The 13954-nt window shown below is 40.3% G+C and overlaps 1 protein-coding gene across 1 annotated transcript in view; it reads left to right on the forward strand.

Moving 5' to 3' along the window:
- SIRT7 (sirtuin 7) overlaps positions 1-13954 on the forward strand; it is an 885398-nt gene that overhangs the window by 683136 nt on the left and 188308 nt on the right. Inside the window, exon 4 of the mRNA XM_044068225.1 lies at positions 7746-7816. Within this exon, the coding sequence (XP_043924160.1) occupies positions 7746-7816 (71 nt within the window). The remainder of the gene's footprint in view (positions 1-7745; positions 7817-13954) is intronic.

Consider the following 13954-nt stretch of genomic DNA (forward strand, 5'->3'; position numbering starts at 1 on the left):
AAGTATTACAGAATAAGGGGAATATCAAAAAAGAAGAGCAGGAACAATTCCAAAGTGCTAAAGGGAATAAAAGGGAGTATTCTGATATTGTGCATGAGTTTAGAAAGGCTGCTGTGTACCATTTATTTTTTTTTTATAACTCCAGAGCACAAAAACTTGGAGCACAATGACTTGTACAACAGAAAGTTGAAAGTATTGTTGCCAAACTTGGGGTGCCTACAACAAGAAAAATAACCAAAAGACCCTATAGAGGTATTAATATATTTTGAAAGTTTTATGAAAATTTGTATAGAGCAGTGAAGTGTATAAACCAAGGAAAAGCACAAATGGAATTATTTACGGAAAACTTGATTATCCCAATGTTAGAGGAAGATGAGGCTCAAAATTAATAGCAAAGATAGGAAGAGTTGAGATAAAAAAGTATATACGAAGTCAACAGAGAAGTCTTCAAGAATGGGTGGTATTCCTGTGGAAGTTGAAAGAAAAGAAAGTGATAAAGGTCCGGAATATTTTGTCTAATACTATTTTAAAAGGTGGAGGCACCAGCATCTCAGAGGAAAACTACAGTGGCTGTACTACCCAAAGAGAATAAAGACCCTTCAGATCCAGTTCTATAGACTCATTTCAATTTTAAACCATTATTATAAAGTGCTGTTTGCATGCTAGCCAAGAGAATGGCTAAGGTGTTGCCAGAACTGATAGATATGGATCAGTGTGTTTCTGGGGTCTTGGGCAAACATATGACAACATTAATACAACAGTGATTATCCAGAAGGAAGTAAGGGTGTAAGAAAATGTTGCTGTTTGTTAGCTGGGATGTTGAGTAGCCAGTAGCAGCATTTGCTTTCTCTGTTAGAATAATAGGATTAGGCAAATATATGTAGGGTTGGAGGCAAGAATTAAGGTGGGAAGGTTCTTCACCAACAGGCCTTGTTTGAACACAGAAGTGAGGCAGGAATGTCCTCTTCTTTTTATTTGCTTTATACTTAGAACCATTAACAGAGAAAATAAGGGGCTCACAAATTCAAAGGTATAACTGGTATGATAATCAAGAAATGTTAGCTGTATTTGTAGATGATATATTTTAGCTGATAAATCCAGAAAAAAGGATGTTTTGGTTTTGTGCAACATTTGAGACCATTTTGAATATTTTCAGGGTATAAAATAAACTAAAATAAACCAAGGCCATTGCAATAAACAATGTACCCACACGTGAACTGGTTCAGCAATACCCATGTTTATGGGGATGTAATAAGATGAAGTATTTAGGTACATGGATTAAAGGAGGATTCTGTTATGGCAACTAAGGCTATGTGGGAAGAGACTAAAAAGATAATGTAAAAACTGAGAAACTGGAAGCTCTTGATTATTGATATAGATAGTAAGATACAAGCAGAAAAAATGTTTCTAGTCCCCTAAGTTTTTTTGCACAAGTCAGGTGTATTTTATGAAACAGAGGAGAAGTTGTGGACCTTAGTTAATAAAAGGTTGAAGGAAATTATTTAGGAAGGGTAGAAAGCAAGAGTTAAATGGGATAAGTTGATTCTCCACATAGAACAAGGTGGTTTAGGATAATCTGATTTGAATACATATTTTAGAGCTACATAGTTAAGGCTCCTATATGTAACACAAGCAAAATGTTATAAATTAAGTGGAAAAGGTTGATGAAACAGGAGAAGAGTTCAAAAAATAAGGAGTGGAGTAGGGTTTTAGATTTAGGTTCTTGAGGAGAATAACAACAAGCATGGATAATAGTATTCCAAAAGCAACATTTCTGAAAGGAAATATACAGCGCAAAAAAAAAAAAAAAAAAAAACTTGACAGAAATGTGATATAAAGAAACTGGAATAGGAGGGAGTGCATAAATATTTGGGAATATATGAAATGTTAGTAAAACATGAGCAAAAGAGAACAAAGCTTAGTAAGGAATACTTCAGAAGACTTGAACTAATATTGAATACTGCTTTGACATCTAGAAATAAAGTTCAAGCTATGTCAATTTGCTCTTCTTGTTCTAGCTTGCAGCTTTGACGTGATTGACTAGCCCCAAACAGTGTTGAAAGAGTTTGACAAGAAAATGATTCATTATCATGCTTCATGAGTATGTAAAGATATGTTAAAAGAACTGTGTATATTAATATTATATCCCTGTCTCTGAAGGAGGTATGCACCTCCTCAAAACTGACTACATCTGTAGGTCTGCAATTGTGAAACTGCATACGTATTTGCTGACCTCATAATATCCAAACAAAGTGAAAGTTCAAAAGCATGAGAGGAATTCTAAGATGACATTTACACTTAGTTTAATAGGAGCATTTCAGAAAGGAGGGGGTGGAAATCAAACCAGAAGTAGAGAAGAATCTGATAGCAACGGAAAGTGCCAAAAAAGGGAAGAATATAAAGAAAATGATCAAAAGGAAAGAAAACGGAAAATATAGTAAACTCCTAGAAGAAACATAAATATTTTAACACCATTATTGAATTCTCACTTAAGACAAAGGCAAATATATATTTATGTAAATTAAAATGAACCATATTAACATGCTTCCAGTTACATACATTGTATATTACATATACTGTCTTGTATAGTTATCATGAATCCAGCATTATATAACTTGCTCAATTCCTGCCTTCCCTTAAACTTGTTCTGACAACTTCCATTTTTTCAATGTAATTTGCTGATGCCCTTTTCTAAAGATCCCGCTTCCAGTTCTTTTATCTCTGTTTACAATGTTTAGTACTTCAAATGCATTTGGTTTAGAGTTTGATTTCCATTATCTAGTTATTCATTTTTGGCAGCCACCAGAATTTAAACTTAACAAGGCCTTCCTATGTCTAGGCAATTCAGATCCTGTACACCAGCTCAAAAAAATAATTTCTTTAGTTGCACCCATTTTCTCAACCAATATTTAACATAGCACTGTGTAGGGAATTTATAAGGTCTGACAACTCATTACACTTTCAAAACATGATCCCAGTTCTTTTTTTCCCCATCACACTTCCAACATTTACCATCCACCGTAGGAAAACATTCTTTGGAGTCTCCTTGGAGTATAAAAAGCAAATACTTCTAAGCAAAAAATCCTAAATCTTCTAGACATTGTTCCATATTTGGGAGCCATGTATATGTTTTCCTGTTTCCTTGTGAGCGTCTATGTGAGTAGACTGAAATTCCACATTACCGGCTGACTTTATCGAGACTAAATCAGTGAAACCTCAATTTACTGAACATTCACATCACCAGAAACTTTAACAGGGTATGGAGGCACTTAGCCAACATGGGGAAATTTGCCCTTTTCCCTATATAGTGTGATCCCAGAGTTGGTATATATAGTCGGGGGGGGGGTGAAGGGGTGCAGCCCCCCACCAGGGTGGGTTTGGCATACTGTGGTGTGTTTTTAGCTTTAATGTTGGCCAAGTGCTCCATACCCTGTTAAAGTTTCCGGTGATGTGAAAGTTCAATAAATTGTGGTCTCGCTGACTTCATCTCGATAAAGTCAGTTTTCATAATGTGGAATTTTGGTCTACTCAAGTAGACCCCTTTGTGAATTGGGTTGGGAGGGTGGCCTAATGGTTAAGGTGTTTGCCTCACAAACACAAGGTGCAGGGTTTGAGTCTCGCAAGGGATAATTGGGTAGGCTTAAAATGGCTTGCAAGGGCAGTTAGCTTAGTACTAACCTATGAACCGCTTATCCATTTTTTCTTCCCAATCTTTTCTAACCTCCTCTGATTGATTCCTGTAGTTATCGTGCAGTGTTTTGTATGCCCTACTAATTATCCTCTTTTTTTTTTTTTTTTTTTAACAGCAGCTTCTGTTCTTGATTCAACTGAAAACTCTACCAGAGCAAGTCTTTCTTTTGGGATTCCTGTATCCCTTTCTCTTTGCCTGTACGCTGATGTCAGTCCCTGATAAGGAAGGCTAGCCTGTAGTCCAAATGTATTCTAAGAAACCTATAGTGACAGAGAAATTATTATGTAGAGGCAAATTTAAAACAAGGGATGAAAGGCTAATAGCAGTCTAGGATAGTGGGTAATACACATGCTGCAAAGTTTATAGAAAAGTAGGGAGAAACAGACAAATGCAGGTTTTGTAAAATAGAACTGGAAACAGTTGCATACCTCATTGCTGGCTTCAGTGTACTCATGGCTGAGGGCCTGTATACTGAAAGACACAATAATGTGGCAATACTGTTGCTCTGGAGATTGTGCAAACACTACAATATAGAGATAGCGGACAGGCATTGGAAACATGAACCATAAAACATTATTGACAATGATGATAATCAGATCACACAATACCAGCAGTTAAAAAGTAGATGCAAAAAAAAAAAAAAAAAAACAGATGTGGTATTCCCAAGAAAAAAGACAGAAATAGCATTAATCATTGAAATTGCTACACCCAACAATTATAGTATCTTGTGTACTGAGAGAAACAAAGTTATAAAATGCCGGAATTTGCAAGCAGAAATGAGAGCAATGTGGAGTAAAGATACCATAACAGTTCAAATATAGTAGAAGCAACAGGCTAATAAAAATTACAAGCATACTTAAATATGCTACCAATACATGATAACTGCATAGCAATGATTTGCAGGAGGAGGCAATTTTGAGTACATTTACAGTTGCTGAGAAGACTAAAGCAATACTAATTTCATAAATTCTAATCATACTGTGACTGAGAAATGTGTCCCTTTCCCATCACGGTATTAGAAACCCAAAACATATGTAGAAATTAAAAAAATGCATAGTCACAAAGTGTCAAAGTATTCTACGATCTAAGGCAGCACAAGAATGGAGAAAGGCGATTGTATCAAACTGAGATGAGCACAACTAGGAATGTAGAAAGAAAGCAAGTGGGGATAGAATTTTACTGGAGAAAATTAGCCAATTAGAGGAAAGAGTAATATAGTGGGATGATGCTAAACAGAAGTTTGAACTGCAAGTTAAAGACTATCCTTCCTTATCAGGGATTGATAAGAGTATAAGCAAGAGAAAGAGACAGATTACTTAATGAAAGACCAGCTCTGGTAGAGATTTTAGTTGAGTCTAGAACAGAAGTTGCTGCTAAATGGAATATTTAGTCGGATATATAAAATCTGCTGCATGATAACTATAATATAATATCAGGGAAGGTAGAAAAGATTGGGAAGAGAGAATGGAAAGGCAAGATACAAAGGAACAATGGAAGGACATATGTATAGCTTACAAGTATGAAAAACTCCTGAAAGTTTAGGAGTTTGTTTTAAAGTATTTGTATAGGTATTTTTTTATATTCTAAGCAGACTTCAGGGAATGTTTTTCTTGTGTAGATAAATGCTGGAGTTGTGATGGGAAAGAGGTAGGTGGGAATGTAACAAGTTGGTAGATTTAAAAAATTCCCTATGGAGTACTTTGTCAAAAAAATGGGAGAAGTAATTAAATTATTCTTTTGAGCTAGGGATATAGGATCTGAATTGCCCAGATAGTAAGGCCTTACTAATGTTAATGATATTGGCTGCCTAAAAAGCAATTACTAGAAAAATGACAGTAAAAGTCTAACTGTAGCTGAAACAGTGACTGTAGTAGGGATGATAAAAGAATTGGAGGTGAGATCCTTAGAAAAGGGAAGGAGAAAATCACATAAAAATCATTGGAGTTTGTGAGAACAATACATGCAGAATAATGTTCAGGAAGATGAGTGAAATTTAAGGGTAGTCAGGAACTGAGCGATTTAAGTAATATCACAGTGAATGAAAATTTGTTGAAAAGAAAACCTATATACTGCTTAGAAAAAAAAAACAAAGGAAATGTTTTTTCTTTTCTATTACAATATGTGTATCTATGTCACATTTCAAAAATATGTTTAATAAAAATGTTTAAAAAACACTGCTGTCGGTCCATTAAGCCCTCACAGGAGTCTGACTTGATGTAATTTAATGTTGTAACTCCAGTCTGACAGAGGCTGATACTTGTCATCTGCCTTCATAAGGGTCATAGCAGCAGGATGTAAGTTTCTTTAAGCTTCCAAAATAAAGCAGCAAAGTCTGATTTCAGGTGGAGACTTGGGGGCCATCAGCTGTACAGCAGTAATGATCCAGAGAGGGGCCATACAAGACCTTTAGTGCCATAGATATTCTTTGAAGGGCCACCCAAAGAGGAGCTTGAGTAACCAGGTGGGTTCCAGAGACCTTTTTCTGCCTTTTCAGTTTTTCACCAAATCACCAGATTCCTCAGGTGAAGCACAAGGGATAAAGATTCCTGTGCTATCTTAACAACCCTAATGCAAGGAGCAGCACAAGCACATGATCTCATGCGCTAGGTGTTGAGTAGACTAAGGCCTGTTCATGACCTTATATGTTTGAGAGGATGTATAAGATGAAAAGGCATGTGCTGACCATGGTGCTGGCACTGAACACAAGTCCCTAAGGGTAAAATCCCTCCCCCCACCTGCTGTTTAAAGCATCCAGTGTCAAACAAATACCTCCTCTCTTACTTCTGTGCTGAGGAACATGGATTTGAATTATCAGTAGCTTCTCCTTAGTAAGGACTTCTCATCCCTACTGGGCTTTGGGAGAACTACTTGGTAATGAAGCCTTGGCACATATATCTCTTACTGACAGCTTGACAATTCTGGGGTCTGCTTGTAGAAATCTGTGTGGATCGATCCAAGACTGAAACAGTCATATGGTGGAGTTAGGTTCAAAGACCACAAAGTAGCCCCTTCTGTGGTGGGAGCCAGGACTCTCCTCTCTCTTTTGGGGCTCTCATTTGATTAAAAAATGGAGGACTAAAATATAATCAAGCGACTGCTAGCATGGGGAAGTTCCATTTCCTTGAGAACTCAGGTATGCCATGTAAAACTCAGACTTAGCTTTGTAGTGTAAGGCATCATGGCATGCATCATCATATGAGCTCAAATGTCTGACAAATGAACCAGTATGAAATTATGTCCTGAAGATCGACAGGTAAATGCTTTTCTGTTTGATGGGATTTGAACTGCGTGATCTTGTGTGATCCAGCCAATAGCTTCAGAGTTATGTTTGATAGCCAGAGGCTAGTCCTTTGAGCTAAATCCCAGCTGCATAAACTGTAGTGTGCCTATCAGAAGGAAAGATCCTCTAATCAGCTTATTTGGTAGCTTCTTTCCTCTGTCTGCTATAGAAGTCAGACGACTTTCAGTAGTCAAAGCTAAAGGGCATTTGAACATAGGAAGTTTTACTGACGATAGCAAGGATTGAGATCTGAAATGTACAGTCCAGCAAATAGTTTTAGTGGTCATGACCACATCTATGCAGTCAACATAAGATGCACCTTCATGGGTAGTGCATTTCTATCATCAAGCACAGGAGCTTTCAGGAAAAAAAAAAAGGATTCCACTTATTGATGGAGAGTGAATAAACTCCATCATGAGCTCCATCAGGGGGGGGTTCCTTGATATTGCAATTTTGTTAGACTCCTTAGCGGACTTGTTTTCTGTTGCAGCAATTTGGTTGGGTGAAGGCCTTGACCCCTGCATTAGTGTCATCTTTCCCTGCTATTCAGATATTCTAAGCTTTTATTTTTTAATAGTGATATTGTGATCTGTTGAATATTTAATATCTTCTAACTGCATTTTAAGTTCTGCATTTTGTCTTGATCATTTGAAACAGAATTGTTGCCACTAGTATAGATAAAGGCTTTTTATGTACAACATTTTGTATTTGTAAATGAGAAATACCATAAATTTTTGTTGCTTTGTAGTTTTCACACTGTTTTTCTTTTTACAGGCAGCCTCAATTCCTGACTACAGAGGGCCAAATGGTGTGTGGACAATGCTGCAGAAGGGACAAAGCATCAGGTAAGGAGCACTAGTTGGGATAATGAAAATGGCTTTCTGTAGCTTTGTAAAAGGGAAATGTAGCATTTTATTGGTACTTGAATGACTTGCTTGAATTCTCATATTTGTTTATATTAACTAGAGCTTCGTGCTTTGGCCAGATTTGTGTTGTTTTGTTGTACTTTTAGTGTATGTTCATTCTGTTGTAACTGTGCCTTTCATCCATGTTATGGCTAGAAAGGGATCTTGAACCAGATGTTCATCGTGCATACAGCTGCAGTAATCACAGATGGGTTCTCTGCCGTCAGGCGGGTCCTCGGTCGGCCGAATTCCAAAGTCTAGGTCCGGCGTCGGTTGTTGTCGCTTTCTCTCCTGAAGTCAGTGAGGCCGGAGTATATAAGACACAGCCAACGCCATGTTCTCCAGTCTTTTTTGCCGCGCGGTGCCCGAAGCAGAAGCAGTTCGCAAGTGCCGGTCGGCCAGCTCCTGAATTACGAAAAATTGGAAACCGAAGTCTTCATTAAAGCTAAGTACCCCATTGGGGAAACTTTTCTTGCCTCAGACCGATGTCAGAAAAAGTTAATAATTGTATTTCTTGTGGGAAGCAAATACCACATAAGGATTTCCATTCCCTCTGCATACCTTGTTTAGGCCCATACCACGATGTCTCGGGCTGTCGCTTTTGCGCTACTTTCAATAAACGCACTATTAAGCGTCGGGCGGAGTTTGCCCAACACTTTTTTGGTAAAGCCTTTGATTATAAAATGTCGTCGGAGACTCCGACTACCGTTTTGTCCAAAAAACTCAAGGACAAGGACCGACACGCGAGGCCCGCGGTCCCCACCGACACCATGCCAAAACCGGCTACACGTGGTCCGGTTCTCAGCGAGACGCCTATGCAGTCCCTGACTACCGACGACAATCCTTTGGCGGTGTCTTTTGTAACCGAGACCGCAGGTACCTCGGCCCTTTCCCAGACTACATCCACCAAAGCCATTGTGAGTGTTGAGCCTCCTAATGTGGACAGGTCCACTTCCACCCATGGTGTCTTTAGACCCTCATCTTTCTTTTCTATTAAGGCCTTTACTAAATCCAAATCAGCCAGGCATCCCAAGAGGCCTGTTGCACAGGGCCCATCTCCAGGCCCCATGCCTAAAAAGCAGATGCTTAAAATGGCTGAGGATTTAATTACTCTTATCAGGGGTTCCCAGCCCCCTCCAGACAAGAGACCCAGTGTGGAGGAAGATTCTCCCTCTTCTGATCAGGGCTCCATTTTATCAGAACATTCTGATGTAGAGGAACACTCTTACTCCCCTTTTGAAGATTCGGATGCAGAGCAGTCCATTCCTTCTGTATCTCCTCCTGAGGATTTTTCCTTTGGGGAAACCTTGCACACTTTGAGGGAACACTTCCATTGGGAAGGCCAAGACTTTTCCGATTCCAAGAAAAGACTTAGGGAATTTCTTTTGTTACCTCAACACAGACCTCTGGCGATACCTCCTGTCTTGGACATACTTGATGATGTTTATTCGGAGGCTTGCCTTAACCCGGATTCCCTGCCTCCTGCCCCAGTCAAACCTGATAGGTACTACAGAGTTCCTAACTCTCACCAATTTCTCTACAAAAGCCATAATGCTGACCCTGAAACCATTTCTCAAGGCCCCAAGGGATTGAAGGCCTCTACTGCTAAGAATCCACTACCTGCCGAAAGAGAGTCAAGATCCTTAGAAAGGTGGGGAAAAAAGGTATATACCTCGGCCACCCTAGCCATGAGGGCCTTAAATTGTCAGTTTCATATGCTTAAATATCAACAGTTCCTGTTATCACAATTAAGGAATAAAATGTCTCAACCTGAACAACCAGATTGAAAGGAGTTGCAGGATATGATGCATAGTGCAGAACAAGTGGGTAAACACACCTTACAATGTGGCTATGATGCCCTAGAGGCCTCAAGTAGGGCTGCTGCTACAGGATCAGTCATTCGTAGACATGCCTGGCTTAGGGAACAAAGCTTGCCTGATCATGTGAAAGCTAAACTTCTAGATGCTCCTTTACAAAAGGATGTGCTGTTTGGTACTAATGCTGAGGAGATATTACGGAAAATGGAAGAAAAAGCCAAATCTATGCAAACTGTCAAAGCTTTTCTACAGGTCCAACCACCACGTTTTAGCAGAAATTGGCCTTCAAAAAACTGGTCCTTTCCAGCCTCTGACAAGCCCCAAAGAGGTAGATACAGACGACAAGGGGCAGAGGGCAATCACAAGGATCATATAGAGGCAGGCAATGGCAAACTCCAGCACCAAGAGGTGGCGAAGACAGTGCACAACAATACAGGAAACAAACCCAATGACTCCCTCATTTCCATGCCAAGCAAGTCTCAGCTGGCAGCACCCTTGGGAGGAAAGCTGGCATTATTTACAAGAAATTGGCATATTGTCACAACAGACAAATGGATCCTGGACGTTATAAACAGAGGCTACAGATTTCATTTCCACACTCTTCCAAAAATGAGAGGCATGCCAAACCTGCCACACAATCAAAGGGCAGAGGCACAACTACAAATTTCAAAGCTCATAGACATGAGAGCTATTCAAGAGGTACCTACTCACGAACAAGGTCAAGGTTTTTATTCCAGACTATTTCTGGTACCAAGGAAAGGAACAGACTGGAGACCCATTTTGGACTTATCCATCCTAAACACATTTTTACTCGTACCAAAATTCAAGATGCTCACATTACAGCAGCTTCTTCCCAAGCTGGGCAAGGAGTATTGGCTGGTAACATTGGACCTCAAGGAGACATACTTGCATGTCCCAATCAGACAAAGCTGCAGAAGATACCTCAGATTTCTTGCAGGTTCAATCCACTATCAATTCTCTGCATTGCCCTTTGGCTTATCTACTGCGCCCAGAGTATTCACAAAATGCCTGGCATCAGTGATTGCCTACTGCAGACTTCAAGGGATACAAATTTACCCTTATTTGGACGACTGCCTGATCCAAGCGGACAGCAAGCACATACTTCTGGAACATCTGGCTTATGTAACACGGTTACTGCATTCTCTGGGATACACAATCAACAAAGAGAAATCCAGGCTAACACCATCTCAGAAAATAGCTTTCCTGGGTGCCAACTTGGACACAAACACCCAGATGGCCTATCTTACGCCAGAAAAACAGGGACAACTAACTCCGTACTTCAATATACTAGCAAAATGTACCAGGCTTACTGCAAGGAAAATCCTGCAGGCTCTGGGCTTCATAGCGTCTTGCATTCTTTTAATCCCATATGCAAAGTTGCATATGAGGAAACTTCAATGGTACCTAAAAAACCTATGGTCTCAACACAGTCACAGTTTGGAAACACTAATACCAATAATTCCATGTTTGCAAAAGGAATTTCGATGGTGGGCCCAAGCATGTCAAGCAAACACAGGTCTCCCATTCTGCAAGCCTCAAGCAAATCAAGTCATCACAACAGACGCCTCAGATTACGCCTGGGGGGCGCACATGACAGACAGGTGCATTCAGGGCAAATGGTGCCAAAAGGAAAAGCACCTTCACATCAATCAAAAAGAAATGCTAGCAGTGATAAATGCAATTACAGCTTTCAAGGGCCTCCTGCATCCAGGACAATTACTAATAAGAACAGACAACACCACAGTAATGTGTTACATAAACAAACAAGGAGGAACACATTCATACCCCTTGTGCAGACTAGCCATGACACTTTGGAACTTGGCTCTGGAATGGCAAATCGAACTTCAAGCACAGTACTTGCCAGGATTGGAAAACACGCTGGCAGACAATCTAAGCAGAAATATGACAGATCCACACGAATGGAAGTTGCATCCTCAGGTGTTTACAGAGATAATCCAGGCATGGGGAAGGCCAGACATAGATCTCTTTGCCTCCCACAGGAATCATCAATTGAAAAAGTTTTGTTCAAGGACCTTTCATCCAAAGGCCTGGAGAGTGGACGCCCTTTCATTCAGTTGGACAGCATGGACAGTCTACGCTTTCCCACCTCTGCCTCTTCTGCCCAAGGTGCTCTTGAAAGCAAGAGCAGACAGACCGAAGATGATACTGATTGCTCCAGATTGGCCAAGGCAACACTGGTACCCACTCCTGAGGAGCCTAACACATACTCCTCCCTGGTCCCTACCTCTAATGCCTCTTCTGCTGACTCAGCACAGCTACAAAACTCTTCACAGTCAGCTGAAAACACTCAATCTCGCTGCATGGAAAATTCCTTAACACCACAACAGACCCTACTCCCAAAGAGGTGCAGGATGTCATTTTGGAGGCCAGAAGGCCATCTACTAGAAAGACTTACTCCAAAAATGGAAACGGTTTTGCGCTTGGAATGAGAAAAAAGGCCAGGACCCTAGAAAACTGAATTTGCCTCAGGTATTACAGTATCTAGCTGAGCTACTGAACAGTGGACTTTCATTTTCCTCCATAAAAATCCATGCCTCAGCCATTTCTGCAGAATTCAACACGGATCCACCTTTATTTTCTCACCCACTCTTAAGACAGTTCCTCAGAGGGGCTAAGAATATAAGACCACCAAGGAAACAACCAATACCAGCCTGGGATCTTAATTACATTCTAGAAAAATTAACATTGCCTCCTTTTGAACCAGCTGCCTCAACAGATTTGCAATATTTGTCCTGGAAAACAGCCTTCCTTCTGGCAATCACTTCAGCTTGTAGGGTTTCGGAACTACAGGCCCTCATGGCAGTGCAGCCTTTTCTCATCTTCCATCAGGACAGGGTTTCCCTTCGTACCAACCCGTCATTTATGCCTAAAGTGGTATCCAGGGTAGCTTTAAATCAAGCCATACACTTACCTACCTTTTACCCCAATCCTCAAAACAAAGGGGAAAGGCTGCTACACTCATTAGACATCCATAGGCAGCTACGTTATTATTTGGACAGAACAAAGTCCTTCAGGAAATCAGAACAACTTTTTGTGTCCTGTGCTGTAGGGGCTCAAGGGAAGCCAGTTACCAAACAGACAATTTCAAAATGGATAGGCCACTGCATACGGTTTTGTTATTCCTATCATGGGAAATCTGTCCCTACGGGCATCAGATCCCACTCCACCAGGGTCACAGCTACCTCTACAGCCTTCCTCAGAGGGGTTCCTACCAAAGATATTTTGGAGGCAGCCACTTGGAGTTCTGTGCATACCTTCACAAAACACTACCACCTGCCTTTATATTCCAAAACTAGAGCAGGCTTTGCCACTGCTGTGTTGCAGGGCATACTGGCTCATCCCAGTTCCACCTAGTACCTACCACCCTGTGCGTAGCTTTGGGATTCTACCCATCTGTGATTACTGCAGCTGTATGCACGATGAACTTAGTACAGTTTTGTACCTACCATAAATGTAGATGTTTGAGTGCTAATACAGCTGCAGTACAGGTTTCCCTCCCTCCTTCCCCACTTGGTAAAGGCCTAGGGCCTAACCCCTTTTCATACAACCTGACTGGGTTATCCTTCTGTGGTTCATTTGCTTGCAACTACTGATTTTGGATTATATTGCATTGCATGTATATATATATATATATATATATATATATATATATATATATATATATATATAATTTATGTATTGCCTTCCTTCTGGGGGCACCTGACATCTGGGGCAAGAAAGACTGAAGAACATGGCGTTGGCTGTGTCTTACATACTCCGGCCTCACTGACGTCAGGAGAGAAAGCGACAACAACCGACGCCGGACCTAGACTTTGGAATTCGGCCGACCGAGGACCCGCCTGACGGCAGAGAACCCATCTGTGATTACTGCAGCTGTATTAGTACTCGAACATCTACATTTATGGTAGGTACAAAACTGTACTTTCACCTGTCTAATGAACAAATAAATAAAATAAATAACTGCATCCTACACTGCTGAGTTGGCTTTCAGCTTAAGTTCCTCAGCCACATTTGTTGATGAATTTTTATGTTTTTACTGTAGCCGCTCTGCTGGATATAGTTAGGACATTCCTCTAATACAGATAATTTTTCTTGTGGTGAGGAAGGCTTTTTAATTCTGGAGTTCTCAGCTTTATTTTCATCTTTTGACAGAGAAATATTGCAGAACTTGGGACTTTTGAGCATTTATACATTAATATATATATGTATCTGCGCTGTA

Source organism: Protopterus annectens, chromosome 4.part0, assembly GCF_019279795.1.
Source record: "Protopterus annectens isolate FY-2018-M chromosome 4.part0, PAN1.0, whole genome shotgun sequence".
Taxonomy (NCBI): Eukaryota; Metazoa; Chordata; order Ceratodontiformes; family Protopteridae; genus Protopterus; species Protopterus annectens.